At 33.7% G+C, this 23,438-nt stretch overlaps 1 protein-coding gene across 7 annotated transcripts in view; it reads left to right on the forward strand.

Moving 5' to 3' along the window:
- LOC128988544 (anoctamin-7-like) overlaps positions 1 to 23,438 on the forward strand; it is a 68,409-nt gene that overhangs the window by 40,884 nt on the left and 4,087 nt on the right. For 5 of the 7 annotated variants that reach the window (XM_054409922.1, XM_054409925.1, XM_054409929.1 and 2 more), the window contains 12 exons: positions 2,898 to 2,915; positions 5,100 to 5,236; positions 10,588 to 10,756; positions 11,511 to 11,676; positions 13,947 to 14,044; positions 15,397 to 15,556; positions 17,390 to 17,610; positions 18,106 to 18,301; positions 20,307 to 20,473; positions 21,382 to 21,510; positions 22,316 to 22,409; positions 23,174 to 23,379. In XM_054409922.1, coding sequence (XP_054265897.1) covers positions 2,898 to 2,915; positions 5,100 to 5,236; positions 10,588 to 10,756; positions 11,511 to 11,676; positions 13,947 to 14,044; positions 15,397 to 15,556; positions 17,390 to 17,610; positions 18,106 to 18,301; positions 20,307 to 20,473; positions 21,382 to 21,510; positions 22,316 to 22,409; positions 23,174 to 23,379 — 1,761 coding nt within the window. The remainder of the gene's footprint in view (positions 1 to 2,897; positions 2,916 to 5,099; positions 5,237 to 10,587; positions 10,757 to 11,510; positions 11,677 to 13,946; positions 14,045 to 15,396; positions 15,557 to 17,389; positions 17,611 to 18,105; positions 18,302 to 20,306; positions 20,474 to 21,381; positions 21,511 to 22,315; positions 22,410 to 23,173; positions 23,380 to 23,438) is intronic. The other 2 variants (XM_054409924.1, XM_054409927.1) reach the window with 1 other exon arrangement.

Genomic DNA, 23,438 nt, shown 5'->3' on the forward strand with positions numbered 1-23,438 from the left:
TGCTATGAACTTTTTTATGCTGTAACAGTTTGTATTTATAAATTCAAGTTTTAGCTGTGTTTTGAATTTTGAAAGGCACAATTTTAAAGACACAAATTTCACATCTTTCCTTGGATCTATGCCCTAGGTATGTAATTTGTTAAAAGTTAATCATGAGAACCTATGTATGACAAACAGTAAAAAAGTGCTGTAAAAATGTTTTAAGTAAACTAGCTGTTACCCACGGGCTTCACCCCGTTTGACATCAGGGGCCCTATTTTTGAAATGGTTGACAGTTGAGTCAATCGTCAGCACTCAACTCAACCAACAACATGATTTGGTATTTTTGAAACCCAACAGTTGGGAAGCGAGTTGGGGATCACTAGTTGAGAGACTCGTGGTGGAAATGTAGAGCATACGACCGTCAAAAATTCAGATGACGTCATTTTGAACCAATCACAATGCAGAGTTCTTGCGGACTTCGATTTAACCTCTTCTTACTCTAAAATCTGGCAGCTAATCTCAATCTGCCATATTTCGAGACACTGAGGTAAACTGTCAACTCCGTTCTTGAGAGATTGAGATTGAGGTTATGTCTTGCTTAATCTTAGTGATTGCAAAGTACCTTAACTTAAGTAATTAACTAAAGTAAACTAAATAAAGTAATAAACTTAAGTATAAAAAATAAAATTTACTATGGATGTTTGTTTTAGGGTGTAGCTAATTAAAAGTTTAGGCATAGGCTGCACTTTACTTTAGGTCCTACACTCATCCTAAATACATTATTATTTGCTTTCTTCGTCTCTATTTCGGAACACATCACCTTATTTTAGTTTCCTTCATCGGGTTGTTTTATAATATTTTTAATTGTTTTTTTATTTAGGTTAAAGCGGCTATTTGCCATTGCACTGAAAGCATATCGTAACTTAAATTAATTTGATCCCTTTATTAGGCGAATGGTAGCCTATTCAAACAAACTATGATATTGTTTCTCTCTACCACAATCCTTAATAAATCATAGGTCTAATAACAATTAATTATCTTATAATAAGTTCAATTAGTATGCCTAGTCTATTTCAAACATTCCAACAAGAATAAAACCCTTGATTAAATAGTCTAGTATTGACACAGTAAATAAAATTAAAATGCAATTATTCTACAGAAAACAATCGCATAATTGGGTGCTAATACATTGACAACAAATACATAACCTCTAAATCGCAATTAGTAAATTAAAGCAATAACAAAACAATATGGCGTCGTCTCAAAAAGAGTAATTTTTTGCCGAAAGAGAGGAAGAAGAAAGTGCAGTCAACCTCCACTCAACAGCTCGATAGGTGTTGAGTAGTTTTGGTTGTATAAGTCCACCGTCAACCGTTTCAAAAATACGAAACGATTGGAAATAGAATGACTCGACACTCAACTCAACAGTCAACCATTTCAAAAATAGGGCCCCAGAAGTATTAAGGTTAAGTTAACCTGAAATAAACAAAATACAGTAAAAGAAACTATAATCACACCTGATTTTAATAAGGTAATAAATTGAAAGAATAACAAACAAATAAGTACAGCAGCTGAGGTATTTTTAACATTAGATTATGAAAAGTTCCCTTTAGAAAGGAGTTACGACCTTAAAGGGTAATTTATGACATAATGGATAGTTTTGAGCAAGGTTTCTCGTCATGACGAACATTTTAAGTTTGGTTATGGGGGTGTGACTTGTAGTTTTCTCAAAAGTTCATAGGTACTTTGGACTTTATATATAGATAAGCAAACAGCTGGTTTTCGGGCCTAGGCAAGGCCTAAAAATCTGCTAGGTCTCCAAAAACGATGACAGCTGGCATGGACAAGCAATACCAGCAATCAGAGCTTTCGACCTCCAATAATCGTTTTTAAAACTGCTGAAAACATCGTAGTGTGGTGAAAAAGATTGAATTGATTTGGCTATCCGGAAGACTGAATAATATTAACCAGATGATGACAGAACTCTTTAGCCTATCAGTTTTGGGGGGATAAATAATAGTTTCACCTCTATTGTTCCACATTTGCTATATTTCCTGAGTCCAATGGCGTTTAAGGAATCACAATCAATGTTTAAATTCCGACGATGCTTGGATAACAGAAAAGAACTCACGATTACGTCTCCTGTCTATGTTTCGTTATAGTCGCGTCGGAGGCATTTAAAAGAAAAAACAACAAATAAACAAATTATAGCTACACAAAACAACGATAAACGCACAAATTTAAATTACAATCATGCTAACACGATCCGTCATAGCGACACAAAACAACGATAAATACACAAATTTTAGATACAACCATACTAACACGATCCGTCTTGGGGGTTATGTTTACACAAAATCAAATATCAAATAAATGTACTCAATGCGTTTCATTGAATTGAAAAATAAATAACAGCAATTAAATTATACAGCTGATCAAAATGTAAACAATTATGTTCTCTATAAGGATAACATGGGAACTTTCAAAGCCACCGGGGCAGAGCCCAAGGGACGCTTTCAAAAATGTAAGGCCAGTTTGCAAATCTACGCGACACGCTCTTTCCAATGAGACGTCAATGGATAAAATCGGTTAAGAAATGGCGGAGGAGTTCAACCGACAAAGTTTCATGTAGCGTATTAATTATATAGATAAATAAATAACGACAGCCTTATTTTGCTTTGTTATTGCAAAGGCTAGACTAAATAAAGAACAAAAGCTTTATTTAGCTTTGTTAGTAATAAACTCAGACAAAACATTGAAACAGATGGGCGTATCAATTTGTAAATGTGATTGTGTTCTCTTTGCAGCATCAATGCAATCTCACTGATTAATTGTTTCAACATCAACAAACAAAAGGGTTTTTACTTTTTTGAGTTATTGAGTGTCTAAGCCTGATTGAGTTGTTTGGCCCACAGTCCCATATTATGGTGAAGGTAAGCTTCACAGTTCGACACATTCATATGTATTTTAGAACTTGTTCTTTGCTAAAAGTAAACTAAAACACTAAATGTGAATATGCTTCTGCAAAAGTGCGTCTGCTTGGTTCTAATGTGTCGAACTTTATGTTTATCGATTAGTTTGTGCATTTCAATACGAGATTTTATAGTTCTTTTAAATATTTATTTTTATTTGTAGACAAGCAAATAAATTGCTAGCGCTGGAGACCTACAGGCTTAGGGTGCGTTCACAAAGAAAGCTGGTTACAAGTAACTTACTTTCAGCGCTTGTTCCAAGCGCTTGAGAATGGTGTTGTGTGTTCACAACAAACGCTTGCATTTCAAGCTCAACGTCTCAGCTCTGGTTGAGACAATATCTTTTTTAAGTGATGAAGAGTTACTTTTGATTTAAAATGTAGAATTAAAGATTCGCAGAAGGAAAGTAGGTGTTCATGTAACTAGCCGTGGAAGAGGTAGGTTCGGGGAAAACCATCTATTTCCTCAATTGAACTTGGACAAAGTGAGGTTTTTTTCTTATATGAGAATGGAGTTAACTACGTTTAATTACATCCTCAAAAAAATTTAAAGTGTTTTAGTGAAGTTTTGGGGGGGAATTGGCATAAGCAACCTATCCATGCACTAGAACGAATTTTGTACCAATAATAAAAACCTAAAAAATACTTTAAGGGAGTTTTAAACACCCTATGTAGCTGTTTAATTACAAATATGTTGTTAATATTCAAATGTTTTAATTTTCTAGGTAAATAAAGTAAAAGTATACAAGTTTCATCTATAAAGAATCCAACGCTGAATTAATATTGAATTCAATGTGTTAGTCTTTCATCTTAATACATAATTATATGTTATATTTGTCCTATTGGTTACGTTATTGAACATTCTAGGGACAACCACAATGCGTGGATAATGTATTTTTTTGTAAATTGGAAGCTCTAAATACTTGAGCTATCAACTCATCGACATCCAAACTGCACTGTTAGTAGTTTGTAACTGACTGGTTCGGTCAACAAGTGCCGGAAAACAAGTACGAAACGTTCTTGCGTGCTTGTCAGAGCTTGTAACAAGCACTTGCTAGCCGGTACAAGCTTTGTCTGTGAACGCACACGTTTGATACCATGTTGACTTTTCTCACGCCGGTTCGAGCTTGCAAGCGCTTGCCAACAAGCGCTTGCAACAAGCTTTCTTTGTGAACGCACCCTTTTACAGGAGAGCGCAAGTCTGGCATGAATTATAATTTATAATTGGTTAGATTGTAAATTTGGTGTATATTGTATTTTAGGTAAAGGTAAAATATTTTCTATCAATTAGTACCTCTTCAACTTTTAACTTTTTAATTGTTACCACTCTTTAGAATAAGCTTAGGAGACACTTGATATTCTTATACTTAGTGTAGCTATAACAATATATCTTCAGAGTAAATAGTTAGCGACATAGATTTTTTACTCAGTTGGAAATATTTCTGATTTACTAATATTTTTCATTCTTAAGTTTAGTTATGATTCAATAGTGTCACACAGTGACATTTTTCTATATTTCTCTTTCGAGTATCAACTATTTATTGTAGACATAGACAAATGTTTGATTTCCAGCATCATACCAACTACTGTATTTTACTTTAATAAACCTTGGGACTTAATCGACAATCTAAATCAGGATTTAATAAAAGACAATGAAGTATTTTTATATTTCCTTGAAAAGTATACTAATAGGCCTACCAATGTTTTACAATGTTTTAGTGCACAATTCAGACTCCCAAACTAACTTTTATATGATTTAATTTTACATTCCTTTGTCAAAAATACCGACAACAATATCTACTTAAGTTTCAATCTAGTTTCCTATTTACAGAAAATTAAGTACAAGTACTTTATAGACAATTGAACTTAAAGGTCTTTTGAAACATTACATTGCACGATCAAACTAGAAGCTCATGTCAGTTTCATTATCTTTCATGCATGATGTGATTTTTAAATTGGTTTAAGAAAATTGATTCCATTCAAGAACATTTTTCATTTTCCTGTTTATTTCAAAGAGGATAAACCCCACCTCACAAATAACAGGTATATCAAAATATGCCTGTTTTAACGTAGAAACCTTCTGTGGAAATTTTGAAAATGTTTAGTTGTTTACTATTTTCTCTAATGTTGAACTGTTTATAACCAGGCACATCCCAACCCTTCCGTTAACTGGTCTGAGATTGCACTGAAAGCCTTGAAGTTGCCAAACATCATGTACGAAGATGTTCCGTGCAAGCCCTTGGATTTTTACACCTGTCCATTTAGGAAATCAAAGATTGACAGGTAACGTATTACAGTACCTGGCATAGCCTCCTCTAATACAATGCCGCGGCGAGACCAAAGTGGCAACACCGCAATCCCGGCCTACCAAAACAGCTGTTGCACTAATTCATAATGGAGTGGCTGCACACTGTTTATGTTATGTTTTTACATGTGTCATCACGGTTATTAGCAATATAGGCCGGCCGGTGACACGTTGCCACCATCGATATATATAAATATATTGATTTGCCACACACCAACGCCGCGGCTTTTTATTAGATGAAGCTATGATACAAATCTAACAAATATAATAGATTATATTTTATAAAACAACAAACTGCACTAGTGAATACTGCATAAATGTTTAAGAAATGTGTAATGGTTTGCATCCTTACAAATTAGTTAGTTAACCTTATGCTTGTATAGTTACCTATTCAGAAAATAACTTTTCAACACAGACAATTGAGATTCATATACAGTAGTTGTTGAAACACAATTAGAGATATAATTACGAATGAAATAGAATACAATATTAAGAATAAATCTTGATTATAAACACCGGTAACTTTTTTCTTCACAGCTATGTGTAATTTTGGTCAGGAAATACTTTTATGGAACTATTATACATATTTTCCATCCATAACCAACAATATTTGGTTACACAAAAGGTGAACCACGAAAAAAATTAAATTTTTGTCTCATTACAAATTTCTATGAAATGGAAAAACAAAAATTGCACAAATACAATTTTTTATAATTTATTTTTCTTCTAATGGTAATATAACTTTAACTTATATAAAAGCTAAGATTTTATCTAGTAGTTTACAAGCTAAGAAGCGTAAAGTCAAGTACACACTTTTAACAAGATTGACTGATTTACGAGTCAGTAACATCCCACGATTTACACCCTCTGAGATTGAACAAGCGGTTATAAATCAATTATTACATTACAATGGTGGTGTGACAGGGTGAGTCTGGCGAATTTATCTACTGCAACATGAATTATTTATTAATAAACACTGTCACACTGTATCGTATTCTCCTGTAGCTAAAGCAAAAAAAAGAAAAACTTTAAGTAAGAAATACATTGAAATCATATTCCACAAGCTGTTACCCGTTCTACTCTCTGGGAGTGGTTCTTTAGTTTTATTATTATATTTTTTTTATAAAACCATAGGGATTGTTAGTATTAACTTAACATTGTTTAGCATGCAATATATTTATATGCCATTCATGAAATGTTGGCGGTTTTAGGGGAAGTTCCCTCATTATTTTTTGTCTAATGTATACGTTTGCAGCTGAATAATGTTTTGGCTATCCCCAGCTGTTGTTTTTACGGTAGGATCATTTGAGCGGATAGATTTCCTCCCTTAATCCACCTAAATTTTGTGAACAGTGTATAGCTGTGGAGATAGGATTAACTATCCCTTTTTTGGTTATATGTAGTTAATTATAATTTTATGTGGTTAGATAATTTAATTCGCTTGGAAAAATTTAATTTGCATCGCAATTGATTACTAAATTTTCAGCCAACTGTTCTAATAATTCCACAGGCACATTGTTTATGTCTATAAAGATTCAAACAAATTTCTGATGCTGCTTAGCAAGTTTTCTGAAACTAGTAAACCATAGTATCCAAAGAGATGTTAAACAAAACCAAGCTTTCCCTCTGTATTTTAGGATGTTCAAGTTCACATTTCTTTGTGATGTACATCATAAATAACTCTTTCAGGTTCAAAAGTATTCACGTGCATTTTTCCCAATCGCATCATTAGGTTTCATTAATCTATGTGGTTATCATAGGTTTTCTTAACAAAATAGAAGATTAAGTACACCTTGTGAATCCATTTCTTAGGAGTTAATTAGTGTGTATGTAAGATTTTATCTCCCCTAATATGATGTACACAGTATTTAAAGGAGAATGCAACCATTAAAGAAGTCATTCAGTGAGAGTTCTTAGGGGATGAGGTAGAACTACTCACAAACTGTCGACCTTGCTAGAGAGGAGGACCCAGAGGCGGCAAGGGATGACATAGGGAAGAGGAATGATGGGAGGGGGTGTAGAGGAGGTTGAATACGCCACTCAGCCCTTTCTTCCCTCTTCAACATATTGATGCTCTTTTCAATCTTTGCAAAATCTCCACAATACACATTCCTATATTAAATTCCTTGTTCGATTTCCCATCAATAATGCGTCCAATAATGTCATAGAGATATTTATTAGCCTTGTTTACATGCTATTAAAAATTGTGAAACCCGTGATTGAATGAAAAACTTGGATTCTTAACATGGAATATCAATTGAAAGTATCTGATAAATAATTACTAATAGTGGCGATATACAGGGTGTTTTTTTAAAAACTTGCATCTTTATTTATGTAAAAACCGCAATAGATAGAAATATGCAGTTTGCGGGAATCATCTATTGACGTAGGGGGACCAATTGTTTTGAATTCAACGTTACATTCACATTCCCCCCCTTTACCCCCCTGCCCCCAACTTAATTTTTTTAAATAGCAAGGTACCCCTTGTGACATATCAAATAAAAGAGCATGAAAAAAGAAAATGTTTGATGAAAAAAAATTGAAAATCGGTTCATAAATTTGTGAGATATTCCCCCCCTCACCCCCCCGGAACTTAATTTTTTTTAATAGCAAAGTACCCCTTGTGACATATCAAAAGAAAGAGCATGAAAAAAGAAAATGTTTGGTGAAATTTATTTTTCATTTGATATGTCACAAGGGCGGGTACCTTGCTATTAAAAAACAAGTTATGGGTAGGGGAAAAGGGGGGTGATTATCTCACAAATTCATGAGCCGATTTTAATTTTTTTTTCACCAAAAATTTTCTTTTTTCATGCTCTTTCATTTGATATGTCACAAGGGGTACTTTGCTATTAAAAAAAATTAAGTTCCGGGGGGTGAGGGGGGGAATATCTCACAAATTTATGAACCGATTTTCAATTTTTTTTCATCAAACATTTTCTTTTTTCATGCTCTTTTATTTGATATGTCACAAGGGGTACCTTGCTATTTAAAAAAATTAAGTTGGGGGCAGGGGGGGAAAGGGGGGGAATGTGAATGTAACGTTGAATTCAAAACAATTGGTCCCCCTACGTCAATAGATGATTCCCGCAAACTGCATATTTCTATCTATTGCGGTTTTTACATAAATAAAGATGCAAGTTTTTAAAAAAACACCCTGTATAGGTGATTATGAATTACTGTATTAGTTTAGAGTAATCGATCCAACAGATAAAATCTTAAGTGTAGTTTGCAATATTGTACTGGAAATTTTAATTGCATTTAATACAAAGTCCCTGTTATTTAAAAACACAGTTTTACCCACAACAAATTAAAATAATCTGAAGATTTTTACATCCTTTTGAGCTGAAGCTTGCTAGTGTCATTTTTAAGGGAAGCTTAGTTGTCTGAAAAGACAGAATAAGTGTTACTATAGAGATCGTCCAGTGGTCGAAAGCTCGACCATAAATATGTAATGTAACTTACAGACTTCTCTATGTTTATCCCCAAGCTGTAAATAAAATGTGATTGGAATTTTTTTCATTTGTTTTGATTTTCTGTTTATATTTTGTTGTTATTTCGTCACCAGCATGTCAACCCATTAGTCCCTTGCTAATTTAAAACAAATTAAAGTTCATTTTTTGTGCTTATTTTTTAGCCTAAAGGGATTCTGCACAGCTACAAGAAAATATCTTTCTAACAATATGCATAGATTTTCCCTGCGATGGAAAAATCACGAAAAAAAGGTTTTAAAGAAACATGCTTGCCTATTAATATATAGAAGATATACATTATTGTTGATAGTAAAGAGGCTAGGCTTTTCATTTTTAAACTATTATTAAAATAATTAGTGTAGCTAGCTAAAATCTAATCGAAAAGGTACACAGAAACATTGGAAAATTTAGTTAGTAGTATTTATTGCTTTCGTTCCTCTCTCCTGTACATGATTATATATTTAAAACACTTGTTCTTACAATACTAGTTTCTTGATCTTCAATGTAAGGAGCACAAGTCAATTTACATTTTTTTACTCATGCATTGCCTTTATTGTACACTATATAGCTTCTTTTTTGTCACATAAACTATAACAAAAACACATAAACCATATAAAAAATAAGGAAGAAAAATATTATTTTAGACTATGAACACTATGTGAGTTGCTCATTAAACTATGTTTTTTTTTATAAAATGTTGGGCAACATGTGGTCTATATTGATGAGATGTGTACTTTAGTGTCCAAAATTCAAGAGTATTATTATTTGTAATTATTTTTCGAGACGATATTATGACGTTTAAGGGATAGTGATGGCATTGTCAGCTACAAAAAGGTATTTGCGCTGTAGGAGTGAAAGTGTCGTAGGTTTGAGAGTTGTCGCACGTACGCCTTGTTATTCTTGTCAGTTTCGTGTTTGTACGGAGCAGCGGCGTTGCCTCGTTAGCTCTCCAGATTCTGAGCTGAATTTTAAATTTAGACTTCCGAATTTCATTAATTGATAATTAAATTTGTCGTAGAGTTGCTCTTTCATTGGTATTTTATTAAGTTACTCTTTCTTAGGAGTTAAAAATCGTTGTGTCTTTGTCACAACTTACAGTGACAAAAAGTAAAATAGATTCAGGCAAGATATGGTTTATAAATAAATATAAACTTATACAATTCATATAGTATTTATATATAAAACTGCACTCTTTATTATTGAAAATGCTTATTTTCTTTTTAAATCAATTGTTGAGTACTATGACAAGTTTATAGTTTTCTTACATTATATTATTAATAATTTTAGGTTTTTATATAAAAAAACACAGTAAAATACTTAGTTTGGATGGACAAACAAACAAACCATTGGATGCAAGTAACAGATTAACTGTGCATTCATTTCCAAATTATTATACTAGAATGGATTATGAAAAAAATAGTTATTTATTTGCAAAAACCAAATTAGTTCAAATTGACAGCAGCTCGTGAAGATAGCCATCAATAAGCTGTCATTCTCATTCCTCCGATATTTTCCCTCCATCAATGATTATCCAACTGGGTGTCAATTAACTGAGTGCAACCAATCAGACTACACTGATAAATTGCTCAGCGGTTTCCCCATTGCGATGATGGTTCATCTGAAATTATTGAAGAACTCATATCTTGAAGTAGTAGGTATCTCAACGATCGTTGTTGGTCTTATGTGGTCTGGTCGTATATCTTCACTTGTTCTTGTGGTGCAAATTCCTTTATAGTTAGAACCTTAACATACTTATATCAATTTTATTACATTTAAATATCAAATTGTTCAATATACCTACAGTATATACCTATTGGGTGGAAACCCTCTAAAGTACATAACATGTTTGTTTCCAGGTTTCTTGGCAGTGAGAATAGGGATACTTTCTTCAGCAACGTACAACGAAGTAGAATAGTTTATGAAATTCTATCAACTGCAATTTTCGGAAAAAAGAAGAAAGGTGAAGTTGGAATTGATAGACTGGTGGATGAAGGTGTCTTTTCTTCAGCATTTCCTCTACATGATGTAAGTTGGAAGTTGGAAGACAATGGGAAGTTAAACTTCATCCATAATTCGTAGTGGCATTTAAAAATTAAATAGTAAAAAATCTGTTTGGTTTTAGTGTAAGGGTTGGAGATTAAAATGTGAAACCATGTATTCTTGTGTATTTTACAATTATATCAGTATGCCATTTCCAAGTATCAGTTGCAAAATTCCAAGTATGTGATAAAGGCAAAATAAATGCATTTGTAAATTTTCGGTAGCGTGTGTGGAGTGGATGGAGTGGACTGTTGCGGTCGTCTCACCTTCAATAAGAGTTGAGTGTTCCGTTAGTGGACGATAACATAAGCGGGGTTTGATTCTTCATGACACAAATTACGAACACTGAGATACAATTGACAAATAGTTTTAATATAACAATTAAACTTTGAGTAATGTTACAGAGCTTTTCATTAACGTTACAAAATACCCCCGCCGCAGCAAACCTGCAGACTTAGCGAATTTCCATTTGCCTGATTGGATTTACACTAAAATGTCTCCTTAAAAATATCACATTTATTTCCTATTTAAACAGAATTAGTTTAACGAGTACTTAGGTTTGCTGCAACAGGGAGGGTAAAAAAGTTTTTTTTATGTAAAATTTTAAAAGGTACTGTAGTTTAGTAAGAAATTAATGTATTTTCCAAATATGATCAAAATATGTTCATATTTTGTTTGTCACTCCAAACAAATCATTTCTTATTCGTTTTTGTACCCCTGTTTGCTGTCTTTTTTTCAGGGACCCTACGAATGTAAGACTTCCAAAGGTGCCGAGGTACCTCTCAATCCTCGCCAAGTGCTTTACGAATACTGGGCTCGCTGGGGCAAATGGTACAAGTACCAACCTTTGGACCACATCAGGGAATACTTCGGCGAGAAGATTGCTATCTACTTTGCTTGGCTAGGTGGGTATCTTTTATCAAACCTCTGATAAACAAATAAATGATGTAATGTAATAAATTAGAATGATAGTTCTAGAAGGGAATTTAAAAGATCAATAATGTCACTTTCATTTAAGTAGGTAGCTTTCTTATGTTGAAAATACAGCAAGAACATGCCAGGATACATAGTTTTGTAAAAGTTTAGTGAATGATAAGTGTTAAATGAATGTGTCAAATCAACTCCTAAATATTTATTTTTATAAGCATATCTATCTATATATATAAAATCCAATGTATGTATGTTTGTTTGTTTGTTTGTCCTTTATGGACTCCGAAACCGCTTGACAGATTGTAATGAAACTTTCAGGCATTATTAAGCATTATTCAAGGATGGTTTGTGTGAAGTTTAGTGCAGATCCGCCAAAAGGGCTCCGCCCCAGTGGCTCTGGAGTTTGTCATGTTAACCTTGAGTAAACATATTTAAATGTAATTATAGAATCTTAACAGCTGGTTCAACTAAACAATTTGATCCTGTGATGTTCAATAGCATTAAAAAGTTAATAGGTTTACCAACAGGGTGCAGCACTATTATTTTTTAAATTTATGTCAACAGCTAATTTGCAACCAAAAATTATGGTGGCGAGTTAGCGTAGCGAACGAGCTAACCTGAAGGCAAGTGAGCGCAGCGAACGAGCTCCAACCTAAAAGTGAGTGAGCGTAGCGAACAAACTTCAACCAGGACGTGATTGAGCCATGCGAACGAGCTCATCTTGAAAATGAACGAGCATTTGACATAAAACCACATTAGGACAGGACGACGTCTGTCGGGCCAGCTAGTTGGGTATAAATTTAAAGCTCTTATTCTCTAGATGTGCCTTTTCCGGGTTTGGATGATTTATGGTGAAAGCCCTTTTTACTACAGGCTTTTAAAATTTCAGAGTGTGCTGAAATCTGTTGTTAATCATCTGAACCGTTTCAAGTTTACTTTTGTTTACATAAAAAAAGATGGCCATAATAACATTTTGTTTACATTTATACGAAAATGGGGTTACCTGTAGTTGGTGATGTTTCAGTGAATTCAAGTAAAATATTGTAATGCTAATTGTATAAAATGTAAAAGAGAAAACTACTTACGTTGGATTTTGTGTTGTGTTAGGATATTTTGTTTTCATAGTACTGTATATTTGATTTATGTTTTAATGTAAAGAAAGAATTTTTTTGTTAGATTTAGTGTTTTCATAGTATTTTTCATTAGCATTTGTAATTTTATGCCTCGAAGAGATCGCGTACGCAATAAAAATAATAGGGCACGCAATGCAAATATACCAAATATATCAAAGATTTTGAAGTCACGAAGTGACGCAAGCTGCTAGTAATACTATAATTATATCTACAATCTATAAGTATAAAAGAGGATGTTTGTATATTTGGCAGTGATAAACTCAGACACCGCTGAACCGATTGCCACGAAACTTGGTACATACGTGTAGAATTTCATGGAATAGGTTTATACACCATCGATTTCGTGATCCGTCCAATCGGCTCCGCCCCAGTGGCTCTGGAGTTTCCCATGTTAACCTTATGAGAAATGGAATTAATGAATCTTAACAGCTGTTTCAATTAAACAAGTTGGTTCTGTTCTATGATGTTCAATAGCATTAAAGTTACAAGGATTACCAACAGGGTGCAGCACTATTATTTCTTTTATATTTATGACAACAGCTAATTTGCAACCAAAAGGTGAGTGAGCATAGCGAACGAACTTCAAACTGGAGGCGAGTTAGCGTAGCGAACGAGCTCTAACCTAAAGGTGAGTGAGCGTAGCGAACGAACTTCAACCAGGACGTGATTGAGCCATGCGAACGAGATCATCTTGAAAATTGAGAAGTTAAACGGGGCAAAGCCCGCGGGTTACAGCTAATACATTATATAATTGAGGATATTGTTTGTGTCCCTGTATTACTATTACAACATAAACAACATACAGACTAGACTACTGCTTATCAGCTAATTAGTATATCTATTTTATGTTGGATAATGCACCCGCAGGAAAAATGTATTACCAAAACAACCCTTAAAATCACACATTCCATTTTACGCTTTAATTACTTAATCAAAACATGACCTTGTTACTCCAAAAAGCTGGCATAGAAACATGTGACAGTTAAGTAAATAATTGATAACAAACCAAATTTAAAGTGTGCGGACATTTTAATCGGTTTTAACGACTTTACATTACAATATTAATAATTTGGAAAACGTTTATTAAAAATATTGTTTTATGTTTATTACAGGTTTCTATACAGGATGGCTGCTACCAGCAGCTCTAGTAGGGGTCGTGGTGTTCATGTACGGAGTGTTCACCATGCACAATAACAGACTGGCTGTAGAGGTAACTACTTATTCCACATTTGTGTCAAGTCTAAATTAAAGCCAAAGACTAAAATGATCAATTCAAAAATTAAAGGAGGTTTTGATTTACTTTGATCAAATTGAACTTGAATATTTCTAGTAAATGTAGGTACAGAATTTTGAAATCATCCAACATTTACAGGATTTTAAAATGTTTTTGATTTTGTATATTCCTTAATTTCTTATTTAAATAGAGGATTCTTGTTGGTTAGCATTAATTCTGAACTCTAGGGAAAGAATTATTTTACTTTCTAACAGAGAAAAGAATTTATTTATAAAAATAAATACCTCTGCCATAAAAAATAAGGTTGCCAATGACACAGAAAAATAGTACACATAAAATATCGAAGGATTAAGTTATACAGCTATAAGACTGATTAATTTTGATGTTTGCCATATAGATGATTTCTCATTATGGTCAAAGAACCTCTTAATGTTTCATGAATAATAATTTTCAAAAAGGATCTGTCCAAATCATATTGTTTCCAAAAGTTCACAAAAAATTTTGATAATGTTCCTCTAGAACCAATAAACAATCCAATCACCTCAATTTTTGAAATTTTAATATTTCATATTTCCCTTATTCATGGGATAAACTTAAATAACGCAAAAACTACCTGCCCTTTATTTTTTATTTAACAAAGGTAATTTAAAACAACTACTCTTTTATTTATCAGTGACCTAGAACATGGAAAAGAAATGTTATAAATTTATGAGAATAACATAACTTCTTAAGGAACCAACGTTAACTACATACGCTTAAAGTCAGGATACATTGAGTACAGTGTGCGTCAATGCTCAATAGTTAACCTATTTGTTGAAGTTACAATATAAAATGTAGCTGGAATCTACACACACAATTTGGGCATTGATTGCAACATTGATCTTGCCAATTGATTGTGATTGTAGAGTGTGCATTCCTCCATTCGGGAAACACCTTGGTTGAGTACATTTTTCAGTCCAGTAGCCGATCCGTCAGGAAACTGTCTTCAGATGTCTGGTAACCTTTAAAAGTCCTCAAACAGCTGTTTGTTGAAGACAGCATTCTTGAATAAGGGTTTTTTTTCATCCAGAGTGAGGTGGTGTGCATGTACCAGGAAGTCCTGCTATTGTTTTGTATGGAGCTGGTAGATCTTGGGACTTCGGTCCCCTAGGTCCCGGATTCAAATCCCATTAATCACAACTAGATTTTATCGAAGTAATATCACAACCTCTTCTAGGCCTAATTTGAAGTAATGTGGAAAACAATCTAGAGAAAAATTGTCTTGTATGAAAACACATGTCTTGTCATGAATAAAACAATAAAATAACATGAATATTTACACTCATCAGGTGTGCAACAGTCGAGGTAGCTACAAGATGTGTCCGTTATGTGATGAGACGATCGGCTGCAAGTACTGGGACCTGAGCGATGTTTGTGACGACGCAAAGATTGCTTACCTCTTTGACCACCCTGGCACTGTGTTCTACGCTGTCTTCGTCTCATTTTGGGGTAAGACTGGACAGATTATAACCACTTTTATTATTAACAGTGATACATATTCCAAATCTATTAGTTTACGTTGTTTAATAAACAGTCACTTTCATTTAGCTTTTGGGTGGAAAACACTTGGATTGAAAAAATAAGAAGGAATACATATACAACTAACTTCTTATTTGTTATTATTTACCAAGCATCTATATAAACCAATTAGATTATGAAACTGGTACTTATTAAAACCGTTTTAGCCACTCTTTCATGTGGTGTTTACAAAACTGTTATGTTACATGGAAAGAGGACGGGGGAGGGGTATGGAAAAGTTGTATTGTTTGTTTATAAATACCTTGTATTTCATTTTTCTCCAAAGTCATAGAGAACCTTAAATAGGTTTTGGAAATTTGTTTGGAAAAGGTTTTGGAAAAAGGTTGATATGGGTTTGGACCGCTTTCCTAAAATTTTTTGTGAACTCTCTTTGATAACACTTCTGAAAATGGCTCCGGCGTAGACAACAATAAAAATAAGGTAAGAACAGTCTATACAGGGTGGCTGAAAAGTAACTTGCACCCCCACTTAACTTTTCAACCGTTTGAGATATTTGAAATCGGTTTGCGGCAACCTTCTTAGATATGAGGGGCTACAATAATTATGGTCAATTTTGAAAATTTTGCCCTTAGGGGCTAGCGGGGGTAGGGGGTAGCTCAAAATTTTCAAATGACAACCATAGTCGAGTTTGGTATCATTTTACAGGTCTTGACGAAACATAAACATTGACATAAAGAAAACCAAAATCTCACTAATAATGAAATGGCGCCCTAAAACGTTTCAAATCCAAATAACCATGAGGGTGGCAAAAAATTCACTTGCACCCTCTTTAACTTTTTAACTATTTGAGATATTTGAAATCGCTTTGCGGCAACTTGTTTGGAAATGAAGGGCTACAATAATTATGGTCAGTTTTACAATTTTTGCCCTTAGGGGTAGCGGGGGTAGGGGGTTGCTCAAAATTTTCAAATCACAAGTATAGTCGAGTTTGGTATCATTTTACAGGTCTTGACAAAACATAACAAATAACATAAAGAAAATAGAAATCGGACCAATAATAACAAAATGGCAGTTCAAAATTACTTTAAATAACCATTGTCTCAATTATTTTTAGCTGTCATTTTGTTATTAATGGTCCGATTTATATTTTCTTTATGTTATTTGTTATGTTTTGTCAAGACCTGTAAAATGATACCAAACTCGACTATACTTGTGATTTGAAAATTTTGAGCTACCCCCTACCCCCGCTACCCCTAAGGGCAAAAATTTTAAAACTGACCATAATTATTGTAGCCCTTCATTTCCAAACAAGTTGCCGCAAAGTGATTTCAAATATCTCAAATAGTTAAAAAGTTAAAGAGGGTGCAAGTTAATTTTTTTGCCACCCTCATGGTTATTTGGATTTGAAACGTTTTAGGGCGCCATTTCGTTATTAGTGAGCCGATTTTGGTTTTCTTTATGTCAATGTTTATGTTTCGTCAAGACCTGTAAAATGATACCAAACTCGACTATGGTTGTCATTTAAAAATTTGAGCTACCCCCTGCCCCCGCTACCCCTAAGGGCAAAATTTTCAAAATTGAACATATTATTGTAGCCCCTGATATCTAAGAAGGTTGCCGCAAACCGATTTCAAATATCTCAAATGGTTGAAAAGTTAAGTGGGGGTGCAAGTTACTTTTCAGCCACCCTGTATGTGGTTCAGTATCAAGAGGACTGATTTAAAGAGGATGAAAATGTTTATATTCTTTCACCACTTACATTCCCTTGCAACTTTGAAATTTAACTAAGAAATTGACTCACAGCTGTGACCTTCCTGGAGTACTGGAAGAGAAAGTCTGCGTCTCTAGCTCATCACTGGGACTGTATGGGGTTCAAGGATGAGGAGGAGCGTCCCAGACCAGAGTTTGCTGCTCGGGCGCCGTTCTACGAGAGGAACCCAGTGACAGGCATCCCTGAACCAAGCTTTCCCAAGTCCCTCCGCACCAAGAGGGTGGCCGCTGGGATCGGCATCGTCTTCCTAATGGTAAAGTAACAAAGTGAATCAGCTAGGGAAAAATTATATGAAACAGTACAGTATTTATTAGCAATGCTGGAAGGAATGTCTAGGAATTTGTTTCCTGCAAAGATTTACCTTGCTAATGTTGATTGTATTTTTTTTATCTTATATCTTGTTGATTTATAGATTTTACCATTTTTTAGATTAATGTTTTTAAAAAGTTTTTCCATAAAGGGTCTTTTATCCTTGGATCAAACAAAAGTAGACAAAATTTTCCATGAAATTTAAAATAGTATATTACGTTATAAGGTTGGGATGTAAGTGTTAAAGAGTATGTACTCTATACCTTTTTGAAAAAGTGCCATAAGCACGTGAGTGTGATCGGTAAACTCACTGTACTCCAGCAGACTTTAAAGGTCCCTTTCTGTAAACAACTACTTTCTACAGAAAACAGTTACTTACTTCTTAGTGTGGTAATAAATTTACATCCTATTTGACACTGTGTTTTTTTGTTTGTTTCAGATTTCACTAGTTATTATATTTATAATTGCTGTAATCATCTACAGAGTTTTAATATCGATACCGCTGTTCCAAAACGTCACGTTTCGCTCACAAGCGCAGAGCATTGCGAATGTGTCCGGCGCAGTGGTCAACTTAGTGATTATCATGTTAATGAGTAGGATGTACGAGAATCTGGCCTACCGCCTTACATCTTGGGGTAGGTAACATAAAATATATTCTCAGTTTTCAGAAATTGAGAAAGCTGGCTTATCTTGAAAATTAGACCTTGGTACAGACACTGAGAATTACATACAATAATTTACCCTTTCATGAATACGTTAAGTAAAGTCCAATACAAGACATTGTGTGTTTTTAATTTTGTTGTTTATATCAGGACCTATGTTTCAAAGTAAACTACCTTTTGGTAAACTACTTATAATAACCAATCTTTAGGTGTTAAAGATTTTAGGATTACACCACCCCAGTTATTAAAAGCTTGTTCAAGTATTTATAGTTAAGTTAGTTCAATCCTATAAAAAGTTTAGATTAATTTTTATGATGGCTCAAAACTGGACAGAAAAACGGTCCTGAATGTTCCTGGTATGAAGAATTCAATGATTTTAACTACTAACAAATCCTCTTCAATCATTCAACACCCTTCCTTCATTTATTCTTCGCATGATTCACTGCAGTGTATACATTTATCCCTACTTTATCATTATTTAAAAATACCCCCGCCGCAGCAAACCTGCAGACTAAGCGAATTTCCATTTCCCTGAATGGATTTTCACTAAAATGTCTCCTTAAAAATATCACATTTATTCCCTATTTAAATAGAATCAGTTTAAAACATTGGTTTGCTGCAACAAGGAGGGTAAAAGGGTTTTTTATGTAAAATCTTAATAGTTAGTAGTTAATAGTTAGTATCGTTGACATAAAAACATTTTCCAAATTTGGGCAAAATATGTTAATAAACAAGCAAACTACAACAGTTTACTTATTCTCCATAAGAATAACATGGGAATTTTAAATTTACAATTTTTGGAATTTTCTCCGTAACCATTAGGCGCATTATAACGCTTCAATATACTAAATTATTTGTTTTTTTAAGCTCTACAAAATAGTTTAGAAAGAAATTGCAAAATTTTATGTTTTTGGGGTCAAAAATGGGAAAAACCCATTTTTACCCCATAAAAGCCCCCATAAACCCCCGTTCCCGTGGTCCGATCATGCTGGTTCGCGAACTCGTTAGAATAAACGTAGGTTTACACGTTTGTACCAAATTTCATCAAAATCGGATCATTTTTGCTCGAGTTATCGCGCTAACGGACACATATATATATATATATATACATATATAAATATATATATATATGAATTTGAACGGATGGTGTTTTTGGCCTCTAGGGACCTCAAAACGAAAAAAAAAATCGGTCCAGGTCTTACCATGAGTACTACGGTAATAGCTTATTCCCTATATGGGAAATTCGCTAAAACCAACGTATAATACCTGTACGAAAACACCGCCGAAGTATTTGGGTTCATCCGATTCTGGAGAACAGACAGCTCCATGGAGCATTTTATACTCTATTATTGCAGTTGAGGAATGAGGAAAATAAGTTTTTTAAATTATTTTTGAATGTCTATCCCTTCATCGACGAGCTATTATTGAAGATCAGAGTGCAAATACAAGGACAAGAAACGTACATGAGACACTGTATTTATTGTTTATTGTATTTATTGTTTCGTTCGCTTTCTTCCATTTCCTCAAAGACTGGATTCAGCACGGCACAAAAATATCTCCAGCTGTCCCTCGTTTTGTTTTTGTCTTTGTAAATATCCAAAGATCTATCCCAAAGTTCTGGTTTCTCATGAACCAAACTAATAAGTAAATCCATATCAACATCAACCATGATGATATAGAAAATTAAACAGACTAATAATAGAAACTAAATATCAAAACAAAACTAAATACACCACTTGGACACTGCGCTAAAATAAAAAATAACCACCACCCTTAAGGGTTGAACCACGACTGATGAGGAGTGGGGGCAGGGGCAGGTCCGGCTGTTTCGCCGGTATGTGTGTTCATCTTCATAAAGCACAATGCCCCGCTACCCCCAGGGCCAGTGAAAATTTTCTAGCAAATTATCTAGAGTGTATTTAACAGATATATGCTAATTGATAAATTCCATAATAACTTCCATTTGATTCATTTTCAGAAATGCATCGAACACAGACGGAGTTTGATGACAATCTGACATTCAAAGTCTTCATCTTCCAGTTTGTCAATTATTACTCTTCAATATTTTACATTGCCTTCTTCAAAGGACGCTTTGTAGGTTATCCTGGAAATTACACTCTCATACTCAGTTTGAGAAATGAAGATGTAAGTAATGTAAATTTCTATTAAATAAACAAGTAACATAAAAACAATTTAAAAAGTTTATTTTGTATGGTCAGCAATCAGTACCTGATTAGATGTATTATGAACTATAGTCTGTTCACAAAATTTAGGCAGTCTAAGGGGAAGGTTTCCTGGGTTCCCCACCAGTTTTATTAGTTTAAACCAGTGCTTGTTTTGTGAGGAAAGCGGCGGAACGGAGTTCCGGTACCTCTCTTTTGGAAAGATAAAAATATTGGCATAAATTGGTATATATGCCAAGGTATATATTTGTACATTTTACAAGTACTAATCACATTAAATAGGTTACAGTTCCGGCACCTCACTTTATACAAATCGAGCACTGGCTTAAACTATATATCAGCTGAAGCTGAAGCTGAAACACCTGTCGACTGTCGTTTCTAAGTTAGGGTAAGGTAGCGGGTATGGAATCTCTTCCCCTCAAACCAAATTTTGTAAATCGAAAGTGATGCCATTTAAAGACTAACATGCTTTTACAGTACATACTCTTGGCTAAAATGACAGCAGGGTTTTAAGCCTCTTTTGTTTGGTAACATAAAATTGGTTGCTGTCTCAGAGCTATTACAACAATACATTAGCTTTTTACATTACTCGTTATTGTAAAACGTGCAAAAGGTACAAAAATTCACTGATGAAAAAAATCTACAAAAACTTTGATTTATTATAATTATGTAATAAACGTTTTAATCTTTTTCAATTGCGTCTATACACTTTTTTTCATTACAGCTTTAATCGATCTATTTCTTATTATAGCTTGTTTAAGTTGCTTTACATTTTAAATATATTTGTAGCATGATTAATCAGCAGAGGGAAATAAAATATGAATATTCACTTTTAATTCACGTACAAATACAGTGTGTTCTTTGTTGCAGTGTAGCGCTGGGGGATGTCTTATAGAGTTGGCTCAACAACTGGCTGTCATTATGATAGGAAAACAAATAATTAACAATGCTCAAGAAATCTTACTGCCGAAAGCAAAGGCCTGGTGGCAAAGCAAAAGGGTACCTACAATACTATGTCATTATAAGTATCCCCTTCTCTCATTTTATTATTTATTTACTTCTATTCATTACAGTGACACTAACACCTAGGTGCGTATTTTTAGCTAAATATGAATGATGAGTGTAGAATGGTGTGAGATGATCTTTGTAGCTTTGTTACTATTAATATCAGCTGTTTCTTTAGTTTATTTAAAGCAATCAGAGGCATTTGATTCCAGTTTTGAACCATCAAAAAGCTACTGACTTCTCTCAGGATTGAAATGCAACTTGTGAAGTAAATTTTCTTCATAAGAAATACATTGGGATTTTGATGGCCTGTGGGGCAAAGCTCGAGGACTTTTACTACAGGAATTGGTGAAAGGGGGCGTCCACAAAAAAAATACTGAATTTTGACACATTGTTTGTAAAAATCCGTCCATTATTAACGGAAGAGTGTGTTTCGTAGAAATCACCTTCACATATTATATATAAGGATATTTTATAAGGGTGTATACATACCAATACTGAATCAAATAAGGGAAATGGCTTAGCGAGCTGTAAACTGGTTAAAGAATTGGTTAAATAGCTTTAGGAGGTGAAAGCACTGGTCGTGAATAGGCTGCTGAGCTTTGTTGAAGAAAGTCTGAAGCATGTTGAAAATACAGACTGACTTTTGAATTTAAATGTTAGGAAAACACTATTTCAAAAGACTAACTAAAAATTTCACAAATGAAATACGCTTGCATATTCATGCTGAGTTTTATAACCTGTAACACTTATGGCTTTGCTCTATCTGTTATATTGCAATGATATTGTTTGTGTGTAGGTGAAACTATCAAAAAAACACACAAAAACGAGATGGGAAGAGGATTACCAACTTGTAGACAACGAGGGACTTTTTGAGGAATACTTAGAAATGGGTAAATATTTTGTTCTACATAGCTTAGTTTACATGGTGTAGTACTTTAAGTTGACAAGGTGGTAATGTAGACATTACAGCCTGTTTTATTATTTTAGTTAAAGTATTGTCATTGGTTAAACTTAATATTGCTGTAGTACGAGCAATGTAAATATTTGTTATTAAACTTGTCTTCTCCAAACAGACTTTTTGTTTCAAGTATGCTATCACAGTGTCAGTGAATATAGGTTTAATTTAACTACTAATTAAAAATATATAAAATACAAACACGATTTAGCAAATAATTACAATTTAGAAAAAATATCTATATATAAAGTCATTTACATAAAAAGTAAAACCTGTCTTTTCCACACAGTGCTCAATGCTTGGGCTCTTCCTTGCTTGTCACAAGTATATTTCCTCTTGCTCATACATACATGTTCGCACAACATTAGAGCTGAAGAGCACAGTTGTCCCAAGAGCAAGTTTTCTATATACCTCACTTCTATGTGTCTAAACCAAAGACTTTGTTGTAAAAGATTATACAAATGATAAACCAATTAAATTAGTAAATTCATCAAGTTAATTATTGGTATAAACATAGCCTATTATTTGAAAATTGAAAACTAAATTTATTACAATTTTCTCATCTTATACAAATGTATTACAGCCACTATTTTCTCATAAAATATTACGGTTTAATTTTGTATAGTGAATGAACAAAGCATTTTACTCAGTCATATTGATGACTAACATAGCCATGTTAATCGTGTGATTTTGTTTCAGTTTTACAATTTGGATTCATCACGATTTTCGTAGCAGCTTTCCCCCTGGCTCCGTTATTTGCACTGCTAAACAATTGGGTGGAAATCAGACTAGACGCACAAAAATTTGTTTGTGAAAACCGAAGGATCGTTGCCGAGAGAGCTGAGAATATTGGAATATGGTTCAAAATCCTGCATATGCTTGCGCACCTAGCCGTTATAAGTAATGTAAGATAACATTCATAACTTATTGCTTTTAAATGTTAATGAATTGAACATAACATTAT

This window comes from Macrosteles quadrilineatus, unplaced genomic scaffold (assembly GCF_028750875.1).
Source record: "Macrosteles quadrilineatus isolate MER2022 unplaced genomic scaffold, UCM_ALF_1.0 Scaffold_3__2_contigs__length_128488019, whole genome shotgun sequence".
Classification (NCBI taxonomy): domain Eukaryota; kingdom Metazoa; phylum Arthropoda; class Insecta; order Hemiptera; family Cicadellidae; genus Macrosteles; species Macrosteles quadrilineatus.